Source organism: Acytostelium subglobosum, assembly GCF_000787575.1.
Source record: "Acytostelium subglobosum LB1 DNA, scaffold: scaffold3, whole genome shotgun sequence".
Lineage (NCBI taxonomy): Eukaryota > Evosea > Eumycetozoa > Acytosteliales > Acytosteliaceae > Acytostelium > Acytostelium subglobosum.
In genome coordinates this window covers 1,444,268-1,457,014 of record NW_012236529.1, presented here as the reverse complement: position 1 = coordinate 1,457,014, position 12,747 = coordinate 1,444,268, and the positions used below count along the sequence as shown (strand labels likewise).

At 45.9% G+C, this 12,747-nt stretch overlaps 4 protein-coding genes across 4 annotated transcripts; 2 read left to right on the top strand and 2 right to left on the bottom strand.

The window, feature by feature from the left end:
* Nucleotides 1-521: 521 nt before the first annotated feature.
* Nucleotides 522-1,771, bottom strand: SAMD00019534_020630 (hypothetical protein; the record flags this gene model as incomplete). The annotated part of the gene is made up of 4 exons (XM_012902654.1): nucleotides 522-559; nucleotides 648-1,168; nucleotides 1,262-1,457; nucleotides 1,573-1,771. 4 exons carry the CDS (start codon nucleotides 1,769-1,771, stop codon nucleotides 522-524), a joined length of 954 nt encoding a protein of 317 aa, XP_012758108.1.
* A 1,179-nt stretch (nucleotides 1,772-2,950) lies between these two features.
* On the top strand, nucleotides 2,951-9,806 carry SAMD00019534_020620 (hypothetical protein; the record flags this gene model as incomplete). The annotated part of the gene is made up of 5 exons (XM_012902653.1): nucleotides 2,951-2,996; nucleotides 3,076-5,171; nucleotides 5,255-8,773; nucleotides 8,859-9,031; nucleotides 9,104-9,806. 5 exons carry the CDS (start codon nucleotides 2,951-2,953, stop codon nucleotides 9,804-9,806), a joined length of 6,537 nt encoding a protein of 2,178 aa, XP_012758107.1.
* Nucleotides 9,807-9,900: 94 nt separating this feature from the next.
* SAMD00019534_020610 (hypothetical protein) lies at nucleotides 9,901-10,890 on the bottom strand (the record flags this gene model as incomplete). Its single annotated transcript, XM_012902652.1, has 2 exons — nucleotides 9,901-10,660; nucleotides 10,799-10,890. 2 exons carry the CDS (start codon nucleotides 10,888-10,890, stop codon nucleotides 9,901-9,903), a joined length of 852 nt encoding a protein of 283 aa, XP_012758106.1.
* A 1,108-nt stretch (nucleotides 10,891-11,998) lies between these two features.
* SAMD00019534_020600 (hypothetical protein) lies at nucleotides 11,999-12,530 on the top strand (the record flags this gene model as incomplete). Its single annotated transcript, XM_012902651.1, has 2 exons — nucleotides 11,999-12,167; nucleotides 12,277-12,530. Coding segments are annotated over 2 exons (423 nt in total), but the record flags the coding sequence as incomplete, so codon positions are not given.
* Between the last annotated feature and the right edge of the window lie 217 nt (nucleotides 12,531-12,747).

The window sequence follows — 12,747 nt, the reverse complement described above, 5'->3', positions numbered from 1 at the left end:
GGGTTTGGAATGAACGTGTGACAGGTCAAATGGACCTGGATTGGACTGGACTAGACTGGACATTGACCAAACTATATTATATAATATGTTTATTATTGATATGGAATTGAATTGAATGATCATCATCCAGGATGGACATGACATGGATAAAAGGATTGGTTCAAATACCCATGATGATTGAGTGCGCGAGCGAGAGAGATAGATAGATAGAGAGTGGAAAAAAGAAGAAGAAGAAGTATGATGAATCAATAGAGGTAGTCATCAATATGTGTTATGGGTTTGGGAAACAACCAAAAAGGGTCATATGTCTACTGTATATATGATTGAGTGAAAGTGGAGGAGGAATGTGAAAGGCAAAAGTGGATTGGAGCTGGCATCGCTGGGTGTCCAGCCCTTTGGCGGCTTGAGTCTAATATGGTGTGCGTGGATTGATTGATTGATAGATTGAAATTTGTGTTGATTGAGTATGGATGATTGATTGATTGATGTGTCGTGTTGTTGTTTTGTTGGTATATCTAAATTTACTTGGAGTCACTGAACAAGGATGAGATGGACTCACCTGTTGAAGTTCAAACATGAATGTTGATTGGTTAGTATCAATTTGGAAGATTGAAGACATTGGAGTCTTGGAGTCTGGATAAACTTACCATGGTGAGTACGTCTGATTGCCTCAGCCAGGGTGTGGGCGATGTTGATGGTCTTGATCTTTGAGCACTTGGCGGCCTTGTCGGCGTGGGGGATGGTGTTGGTGATGACCAGCTCTGTCAGGGAGGACTTGTTGAGACGCTCGACGGCGTCGCCACTCAGAACTCCGTGTGTGACGAGGGCGTACACCTTGGTGGCGCCCTTGCTAATGAGCATCTCACAGGCAGAGACCAGAGTGCCACAGGTGTCGGCCATATCGTCGACGATGAGGGCAACCTTGTCCTTGACGTCTCCGACCAGGATCATACCAGAGACCTCGTTGGCCTTCTTGCGCTCCTTGTGGATGATGGCCAGATCGGCGTCCAGCTTGTCTGAGATCAACTTGGCTCTCTTGACACCACCGGCGTCTGGCGACACGATCACCTTGTCACCTGGGATCATCTTTCTGATGTATTTGATAATCTGTGGCTCAGCATACAAGTTGTCCACTGGAATGTTGAAGAATCCTTGAATCTGGCTTGCACTATAATGTAGTCATCGCATTAGGATTGTTGTTCTCATTCATTCATTCATTCATTCATTCATTCGCTCGCTCACTCGTTTGATCGATACATACTGCAGATCCATGGTGATGACACGGTCAATACCGGCGGTCTCGATCAGGTTAGCGACGAGCTTTCCGGTGATTGGAGCACGGGACTTGTCCTTCTTGTCTTGACGGGCGTAACCAAAACATGGAATGACGGCTGTGATACGGTGAGCTGAGGCTCTGCGAATGGCGTCGGCCATGATGAGGAGCTCCATCAAGTTGTCTAAACAAGACGAGACGAGGCAAGTAGGAAGAAGGAAGAGGAAGAAGCAGTTGATGTTAGACCTCAATCGATCAATCAATCAATCAATCAATCATTAAGTTGTTTTAGAACATACCATTGACGTTTGGGTTGCAGGTTGGCTGGATGATGTAGACGTCCATGTCACGAATGGACTCACTGATCATCACAGAGGTCTCGCCATTGGAGAACTTGCCGACTTGGGCCTTTCCCATTGCAAGATTCAGGTCTTGGCAGATCTCATCGGCCAAGTCTCTGTGAGCATTTCCAGTCAAGATCTTGATTCTATCTCCCATTTCTGTATTATATTATATATATATAAATGTATATTTAGATTGATGTTACAATCAAGTAAGTGTCTTTATAATATAAGTGAATATAGATAGGTATAAAGAAGAAAGAGATATATATAAGGTAAGTTAGTAATGTTGTTCAGTGTCTAAGTGAGTGGAGTGGAGTGAGTGGAGGAATGGATCGTTCGCGAGTAAACACAACAATGTGGGTGGGAGAGGGTGGGGCGAGTGCGACTTGGGGTTTGAGAAGTTGAACTTGAACTTGGCGTGAAGATCTCTTCTCTCTCTCCCGCCTAACACTTCACTTAATTTCAAATTTTGTGAGAACAATGGTGATGATGTTGTTGATGTTTGTTGGACATGATAGTAAGGATCATGTTGTCTTGACCTGTCATGTGACATATCACATGATCAGATAATTATATGTATAGTTGTGATTGATGTGTGCGAAGACCCAATGAATGCAAGACAAACATTGTTTACATTGTTGTTGATTGATAAATATCTACCTACCTGTATGTATATCAAATACTTTGTTGTAGATTGAATGCCAATGCAACCAAGTCGTTGTTGGACTTTGAATGAATGAACGATTGTTCAACAACTCGGACGTCCTGCGGTTCGAACAAGAAAGACGAATAAATGTTGCCTTTTTTTATTGATTTATTCAACCTCCCATCGCTTTCGGAATTGGGTCCAGTAGTACCATTTTGACAAAACAACCTACAAAAAATTCCTGGTTCAATTCCGAAAAGGGGTCAGTGTAAAAAACTTCCAAAATAAATTGATAACGTTACAGGATTCGAAAAGTATCCCATAAACAATGTGTTATTAACCCCTATTGCCAGATTAGAATTAATTTTGGTTAATATTGATGTGTGTGAAGATGTGGGGTGGATGTGTGTTTTTAGTGCTTGTTGAACAACTTGCATCGCATTAATGCAACAACCTTTGAAATAGCAACAACGAGACTTTACATGTTGTCATAATTAGTTTTGGAACTTCATCATTTACCCCATCCAACCAACTTCACTCTCTCACTCACTCATCACATTCAACATCACTCACACACACACACACACTCACACAACCATCACGATCACCATCAACGTTCCAATCCAACCAATTTGACAACCCTGTATATATATTATGGGACAACATTTGGCTAACACACTACTTTAAATGTCAGGAAATCAGAATAAGATACTTGGTAAAAGGTCCAAGAATGGTATGATTCCAGCCTCACTCAATCAATCAGTCAAACATGATCACTCACTAACTCAATACTCAATCCAAAAACAAAATAGGCCCTCCAAGTGATTTGGAAGTAGTTGCATTGGGAGGCGCGAATAGGAAGAAGCCCCCACCAGCTGCGGCGACATCAGCTGCAACATCATTGTCACACTTTGGAAAGACATTGGAGTGTGATGAGAAGTTAATCACAAATATTCCACCATCATCATTATCATCATCATCGACAACTATATCACATCAAGAACAACATGGTGGCGGAGGAGGAGGAGGAGTAGGACAATCGTTGACAAACAAGAAATTGAAATCTGATCAGGGATCGGTCGTGGTGCCCCCACCATCTCTGTCCACGGTCGCCCCGCCACCAATCCCTGGCATGGTTCAATCACAATCACAACCACATGGATCCATGATGCAGAGGACTTCAATGCCAAATCATGGCAGTGGCGGCGGCATTAACGCCAGCAACATCAACAACAACAGCAACAACAACTTTATTAGTGGAAGGGACACAATCGACATGAGCAACACACTGGACATTATACAGGCGCTCGAGTCAGAGATGGACAGAGAACAATGTACGCGCACTGTTAGGAACATGCTTCAATCGATCAAATCGATGCCGGCCACGACGGCCGCCGCCATCAACTCGGAGCCGTTCGTCTCATTAATTGGTCTGGCGCGCAAGCGTCCCGACGCTTTCTCCAGCATCGACCTGCTCGACACACTGTTGGCCCTGCTACGGCGCGACCCCACCCAGCTCAATCAACAGAAGAAGAACAACTTCCCCATGGTGCTGGCGTGCAATCTGCTCATGGTGGCCTATGAGTCGCTACCAGACTGGCCACCACAACTCTTCTACGCGTTCATTGAGGATTCGATTGGCGATCGCTTGTGGGTGGATGATCAGAACTGCAAGGCATTCACTGCCGCAATTGTCTCCTCACTGCCCTCTAAGCCTGGCTACCAACTCAATGCACCAACCTCATCAGTGATCGCTCCGCCAACCCTGTATCCAAAGACTGCAGCAGCGGCGGCAGCGATCGTCACACCTGTGGCACCACCAAAGGTACAGCAGCAACAACAACAGGATACAAACATGTCGTCACATGACTCTGGCGATGAGGAGATTGAGGAGGAGATACTGTCATCATCATCAACCTTTGGCAGCGCAAAATCCGAGAACAACTCACTCTCGCGCTCAAGTGGCTCGATCAACTCCAACTCAAGCTCATCGCGATTCTCTCAGTGCCAGCCCGACATCATTCGCTACATCGTCCAACAGATAAAGTCGACGAATGTGTCGTACAATGCGCGCGGACTGCTGCGATTGCTCACACTGACTGTCGGCTTCAAGGAGTCGCGTGTGGAGGGTGCATCCCTGGTCGAGACACTTCTGGCCAACCAGAATGTGTTTAGAAATGCCAAGGAGTACCTGGCGCTATTGGTGGCACACTGCACCGATGCCACACCCGAGGACCTGCGCACGGTCCAGACACTCATACGCATCAACGTCGTGTCGGCACACACTGAGGTCATCCCCACGCTTCTGGCAAACAACCCGGCTGCGTACACTGGCATTGCCATGCGCCAGGCCATCGAGCTCGAGCTTGACGTGCCAGGTCTGGCTGCCTTCCCCACGCCAGGCAAGCCGCCCAGCGTGACGGGCAACTCCAATGTTGCAGGCACCAAATCCAAGCTGGGCACTATTTTCCGACACCTGGCGCCGCAGCGCGGTGAGGAGGAACTGGCGGCAATACTCAAGGAGCTGGCGGTTCGCGATGACTACGCCAAGATGGCCGCGCGCATGACGGTCCGCAAGATCGTCAAGAACTTTATCTCGGTGAACATGGCCTACTTTTGCTCGCAGCTCACAGACATTAGCCGCGACGAAGTGTACCTTTCGCGAGACCCTGCGACCAAACAGCGATGGGCACTAAACATGGTGCACGTATTCTGTCAGATCTTGCTCTTGGTGCCATCATTTGTGGACATCTCCAAGGATGCCAACAGCATGAGACAGCTCCTCTCCAACATCACGGCATCAATCATCACATGGTGCAGCAATCTCCTGGACATTGGCATCACCACGCCACAAGAGCACATTGAGCACCTCAAGAAGTTAATCTTCATCGATAACATCAACACCTATGTATGTATTGCCCTTGCCCTTGCCCTTGCCCTACCCTCGCCCTTGCACTAACCCTCGCCCTTACCTTGCCCTCATCTCACTAGTTTGTCACACCCAACACAATAGTGGACTCTGATCGCAATGCATATAGGATACTCTCGAACGAGGTGCAGATACAGGAGACATTGATCGAGTCGCTGTTGTCTTTGGCGTTCGAGCATGGGGTAGACAACAGACTGATATTGGACTTTATCGACAGCGTTCTACGAAGGGCCCTGTCCATCCTATTCAAGTTTGGCGTGCCCTGTGCAGTTACACGCGGTAATATGGCCGATCAAGTGATGGAGCTGTCAGTGATCGGCGGTACGAAGCAAACATTGGGCGACTTGCGCATATCATTCACTCCAATCTTCTGGCAGGCCACGACCTCGCTGTGTCTGTTGGCGTGTCTGGCGCCATCCAGTGTGGGCGCAAATGCATGGTTGCATTGTCCCACAGTGCGGGTGCTCCTCGAGATGATAGTGACTCGCACATGGAAGTTCCCGCCCTACGTCTCCAAGACCACACCCGCCAACCAGTACCAGATCAACGAGCTCAATCAAAAGAATCGCGAGAATGAGCTAGCCGCACGCTTCCCCCAACTGCAACAGGTGGAGTTCAGCCTGTTTGATCCGCGGGGTCCAAGCCGCCAGCCCCCCGACGACGTCATTGAGCGAGTCCAGCGCCTGGACACCGACTTCCACCTGGGCATCTCGCTGTGCGCCTGTCGCCAACCCGACTACCTGCTGGAGATCATGGGCAACCAGGACAGTCGCCAGGTCATGTCATGGCTCACACCCATCATACACAACGACCCGCGCACTCTTGACATCCTGCCGCCCGTATGTTTGGCCGAGGTGCTGCTGTCTTCACAGCTGAGCGTGCCCGTCGCGATCGCCCAATCAGTCACTCCAAAGTTACTGCAGCGCATCCATCAGTTCTTCTCGAATGCCTCCACGCCTCAACCCACGATCGACATCATGCGATTCTTCTTCAACAATCTGTGCTCTCCATCATCAGTCACGCGAACAGTGTCGAAGAGGGCAATCAACTTGTTGCCGGCCATCGGTGGGCCTGCCTCAGGATCCGCGCCAGACGACTATCAATGGCTCAATCGACTTCAATCACTTCAACACTACGCATCCATCGCGCCAATCGTGTTGCATTCATTGCGAGCTGCCTTGCACGTTGAGTCAGACCTGCGTGCCCTGCGCGCCTACCTCAACTACCTGTACTCGAGTTATTCGAATTCTGGCGTTGGTGATCGCTCACTCGTCCTAGACATCAGCCGACTGTTGTTACAACGCGATATTGTCGCTCGCTACCTCATCAATGATCCCATCGTCTCGGTGGCCATCGATGTCCTAATGGGCGCATTCACCATCGATGACTATCCCCAACTCCTGCAAGACTACAACAACAGTACCAGCAACAACACAGCAGAGTACATGCTGACTATGGGCATGCTGAGATGGAAGGTCGAAGGCCAGACTGTGCAGGTGTCACGGTTCGTGGCCGACGCCGTTGTCTATCTTGTCTCGTTAGCCGACTCAAAGAACGCTCAGCTGAGCGCCCGTCTACTCAAGCTTGTTAACAACTTGGTGGCAAGACCCCTGACCCCTGCACTAGAGTACATCGATGAGAATGGCGCGCCAACAACGCTGCTCAAGACCCAGTCGCAGGCCACAATGGTGCTGCAAAGCAGTGTTGGAGGGCTGATCGATCTGGCCGTTGCGCGACTCAATGATTCACAATTGTTTGAGCAGATTGTGTCATTCGCGGTATCACCATTGGCACGCGAGATGATCGGACGTCACTTGGACCGGGTGGCCGGCTTGTCGGATGGACTTGGCAACATACTGTCTGGAGGGACCACGCGTCCATCAATCGATCAAGCAATCCAGATCATCAAGTCCTACAAGAGTGCGGGAATGAAGAGTGGAAGCAAGTTGATCTCTTGTCTCGAGAAGATGAACCACAGTGGTACTAATCACAACAGTGCCAACGCAAGCGCCTCAAGTAGTCGTCGACCATCAAAGGAAGGAAACAGCCTCTTGTCACTTTTCAACTCATCAATCACGCTTGGAGCACAAGCAGATCACAAACAAGATGTCTCCACCACAAAGATGTCAATCGATTCTCCATCGCCAGTAGCATCCGCCAAGAAGCGCGCACTACATGTCCGCGCCATCTCCACTCCTGCTGGCACCATGGCGGCCAGCCAATGCCTCAACGTCTCCAACAATGTGATAACATCGGAGCACATCGCCGCGATACTCTCTTGCGCGGCCATTGACATTGATATGGACGACGATCAGTTGGCAAAGGCAGTCACACAAAGCCTCTGTCAACTAATCACTCAATCTCCTTCATTGGCGCACTTTGAGCGATACCTTGGCGCATTGTTTGGCAAGATCTATGGACACCAACAGGCCTCACTCAAGCATCGAACGCTCCCCGCCAAGACCCACGCCGCCCTCCTCCGCGGCCTGGTTTTCACTGTCAAGCAATTGGCTTCGGCGTCGACGGTCAAACTGTCGTACGCGGTAGGAATCCTGTTGGATTGGATCCTGCAGCTGATCCCTCAGTGCCAGAGCGAGCAAGATATTGTCACCAGCCTGTTTGGACTCATGTTTGAGCGGTCCGCCGAGCCAGGTGCCGCCACTGCCAGCTCCGTCGCCTTCTCCACATTGTTACGCTCTCACTTTGTCCACAACTCAACGTGGCGCGCACTGTCCTTGATGGTTGACATGTTCTTCTCGCCACGGATCCGCGCCAAGCAGGACACAATCGACTACACATCATTGTTGTCATTCATCGCGGCCTACCACTCACATCCACGATCAAGTGCGCCCTACTACTCGTCGCCCACCGAGCAGAGCATTGACTCATCGACTACGCACTACCTTACACCTTACACAACACGTACGCTGGCCGACTACATTATGCGCGAGATGGATACCACACACTCACATGACAATGTACTGCGGAAGCGTCGTGTCCTGCTCAACTCCTCTGCGCGCCAGTGTGATGAGAACATCGTCTCGCTGGCACTGCACCTGGCCAACAGCAAAGCAAGTGTGACGAGCGGTGGCTCGATTATGTCGTCACAAACGCGCTCACTGTCCGTCCCCACAGCGGCACAGTCCATTCTTCTCCAACTATATTACAGCTTCCCATCATTGATCAAGGCACACGTGGCCCACTACTCGCCCAACATCAATGTACAGGACAATGCGCAGCATTCACAATCACAGTCACAATCACTGGCACAACAGCCAGACAAGGATGTACATGGAGAAGAGGCCAATGCCAATGGCATACCACACACCAACTTGGACACAATCATTCATCGAGTGATACTCAAGATTAATGAGGCAGATATGCGATCAGAGTCATTCGTACTACTGCGTAAACTGACGATTGGACATCCTGAGCTGATCACCTCGCACCTTCCGACGATCTTCACACTCTTCTCTGGTCGATCCAACCTCCCCATCGCCCAATTCATCCAGAAGAAGTACCAATCACTCTACATCCAACTTCTGGATATCATGGACATTCTCAATCCATTCGTATTCAATGTAAGTACCTTGGAATCGACAGATGGAATCATCCCGCTCACTAACTCACTCAATCAATCAATTCAATCAATCCAATCATTGACAGAGTCCATACTTTGAGAAGATAATGAGCGAATACTTTATGTTCTTTGGCAATGTCAGGTCATTCTTTGATGAGCTCATACCTCTGATATCTAAGTTCACCGAGTTCCTGTCAGCTCATACCTCCACCGGGAGGATACCAACTCTAATTGTAAATAGAAATAATGATACACTAGTGTAAGTAACATCGATCATGGCCATAATGAGTATGACAACATAGCTCACTTACCAACTCATTCAATCATGTAGAACACTGTCCAACCTCTACCAGAATATACCATCGATTAAGGCATTAGTCAACAAGTTTATGTTGCAGACTTCTTCATACTCGACTTCATCATCACATCATGGCTCTTACAAACAACAACAGCAACAACAACAGCAGCAACAACAATGGACTGTACAACATAATATCCAACAAGCCCGTATCGTCCAGATCAAGCACGAGCTGATCATAGCGATGCAACAACAACATGAAAGACAACACAACAACGGAAACAACAACATGAGCAACAGTATGAACAACAATGGAAACAACATGATGATGATAACTACGATGAACAAGAGTGATGAAAGATTGTTGAGACTATTGCAAGAGATTGAAAGGATAACATATACGACACCATCAGCACTGCCATTGTATCTGGAGTCGATCACACCATTGATCGAGAGCAACAATGTTCAGATAAGATCGATAACCTACTTCCTGTTGCTACGCTATCTGAACCACTCGCCCAAGCAGAGTGGCGCCATTGTCGACACCTACCTGGGCTGCTTCCGCAGTGCCAATCCCGAGGTGGTCAAGTCAGCGTTGCAGAATGCCAGCCAGTTCTTCCACTTTACACAGGGCAGCACCGAACACCTTGTCCAACAAGTGTTGCTCTATGGTGGCCGCGAGTCTATACAAGAGATCAAGAAGCTGATACATCCATTCATCAGAATATACTCATAAAGTGCAAGGAGAGAGTAGAGTGAAGGAGAGTGTTTATACCTACACAAACAAACAATGTCCATTCATTCATTGACTGACTGATTGATTGATTGGGCTAGCTGTGACTGACAATGTATTCTCTACTGCTTCCACCAAACTGTATCTTGTCGCCGTGATATAGCTCCTCGGGATGATGTGGCTCGATCTCTTTGTCGTTCAAACGTGTCTGATTAGTGCTCTTGAGATCAATGAGTATGGGTCGCTTGCCCTCCTTGAGTATCGATATTGTGGCATGCTTTGAGCTGCAACTGGGATGCTCCAACACCACCTTGTTGCTGGCGTCTCTGCCAAAGGTGACCTTGTCGCCCAGTGTGATGTCAACGTTTGTTTGAAGGTTGGCACCATTCTTGTACACCTTTAAGAACCATCTCTTCTCTCTACCATTGCCATTGCCATTGCCATTGATTGATGATGATGCTGACGACGACGGTGCCGCAGCAGACGATGATGCATCTATCTTCTTCTTCTTGTTCGATTCCTCTTCGATTGCTGCAGCCTTTTGTTGTGCTCGTTTCTTCTCCTCCTCTTCTTTTTGTTTCTTTGATATCTTTGCCATTAGGTCTTGCTCCTCGCGTGCCAACTGGTTCTCAATCATGATGTCCTTGTAGCTGCGACCTTTGACCTCACCTTTGCCCGTGAAGGGATCGTATGTACGAGGTGGACTGAAGCTTCTCTTGCGCCACCTTGCCTGATACTCTGTCTCTTGCTCAGCCACTGTCTTTACCCTGTAGCTCTTGAGAGGATCTTCATCAGTGGGGTCTATTGGTATTGTATCCAATATATTCTTTGGAGCATGATATGAATCAAACTCCTTTCTAAGTTGTTCATGATATTTAGCATCACCATCATCATCAGCATCTCTATTCTTTCTCTTATGTTTTCTATCTCTATTACTATCTCTATCTCTGTCCTTTTGTTTCTTTGATGATGAAATATCAATTGAATCGACATACTTGTCAGAGTTCAATGTTGACTTTATACCATTTTTCCTATCTTCTCGTAACTTCTTTATCTGCTCTAATGTAATATCATCATCTTCATCCATTATCTTTATTTATATATATATCTTTCTGTTTCAATCAAATACTTCTTCTTTGTCGTTTGAGTCAAAAAGTTGATTGATGACAATCTGTCACAAACACACTTTTCCAATAAATTGTAAATGGTATTCAAATCAACTTTATTGGGAAGTTATATTTTGATGGTCCGCCCATATCTCTCAGGAAACTATAATCTCCATTTATTTTGTGCCAATGAGTATGAGTGGCTTGTCTGTTGGATTTTCACTGACCATACCATCCTTGACCATTAATAGGGCTTTGAGCTTGATGGTTGAGTACGTTATTCTGATAATTTTGAGATAAACTAATGTGATTAACAGGTCCTCCCCAAGGAGATTGTCCTTGTTTTAAATAATTGGGGTAATCCGAATAGTAATTATAATTATAAACTCCTAAATTATTATTAATATATTCTCTTGATCAAATAATATCATCTATAAACATAGAGTCGGTATAACCTATAATATTACTTGGATTAATTAATTCTCTTGCATTAATAAAAGTATTTGAGAATAATAAGAATACTACAAGAGAATAAATAAATAAATATAATATTTTCATATTTTTGGGGATAAAAATACTAATGGATATAATAATAATAAATCTTCCTCTACCTCTTAATAAATATTATTCCCTATAATCCAAACGACCAGTACATCAATTGACAAATTTGGAAGAATATAGATATTAAATTAGTAGTTTTACAATCAAATCACCCAATATTTTTAAATACAACCGATGAAGTTGAGTAGATTGGATAACAGGTTGTTTGTTACAACTTGGTCTAGATTACATTATTTTAGTGTGAATCTATATATTGAATTTGTTAAAATAATATTTTATAATCATTTACCTTTTATTTTATGAAGTTCCTTGATAACCTAAACTAAATATAGTTATTATCAAGATATAATATAAAAATAATAATATAAAAATAATAACTCTAAGTGATCATGGTCTACAAAACGACTATTCCCATTTTGGTGAAAATCTAGAAATCATAGACCGATATGTGATTAAATATGATCACTTCATGAACTCACATCGTATACTTAAAGATAAGAAGAAGAAGAGATGTACTACAAGACAAGTCTTATCATTGTTATTTTAGTCTTGTTTGCATTGTCAACACCATCACTATGTGATATATGGTCCAGTTGTGGATCACCAACTGATCACTTTCAAATACAGAATGTCACCATCACCCCAGACCCACCAGTAGCGGGTCAATCACTCAATGTCACTGCCTCTGGATACTTGGGTATGTTCTGTTAAATGTTGTTGATCATCATGAAGTATCATCATCATCATCATCATCGTTTATACATCAACTCACACTCGCACCCAACTCAACTCAAACACATTCATAGATGAAGATGTAGTTGGAGGTTATGCACATATATTGATCAAGTATGGAATCATTCCGATCATTGTTGATAACCAGGACCTATGTTCCTTTCCAAAGAGCCCTTATCATTGTCCGATAATATCTGGAGAGTATGAAAGATCAGTCGTTGGTGTCATACCAGCAGATGCGCCACCTGGTCAGTACTTTGGCAACATTTCATTCACCGATATGAACAATCAAGAAATCGCCTGTATCCTCTTCAACATCACCTTGTAGTCTGGTCCGACACATCCCCTCCGATTGATAAATTGATTGGTTGGGCTTCGCCCACTTGCGCGCCACGTTGCAGAGTGATCACTTTTGATCAAAGACTTGACCTTTCGTGAGTTGAGTGGGCAAGTGATCATATTGCTAATGCTCGCAAGAATCCAAAGTGACCAAATACATTATTTGCAAACCTTCAAACATGTTTAATTATTATGTTGTAATAATA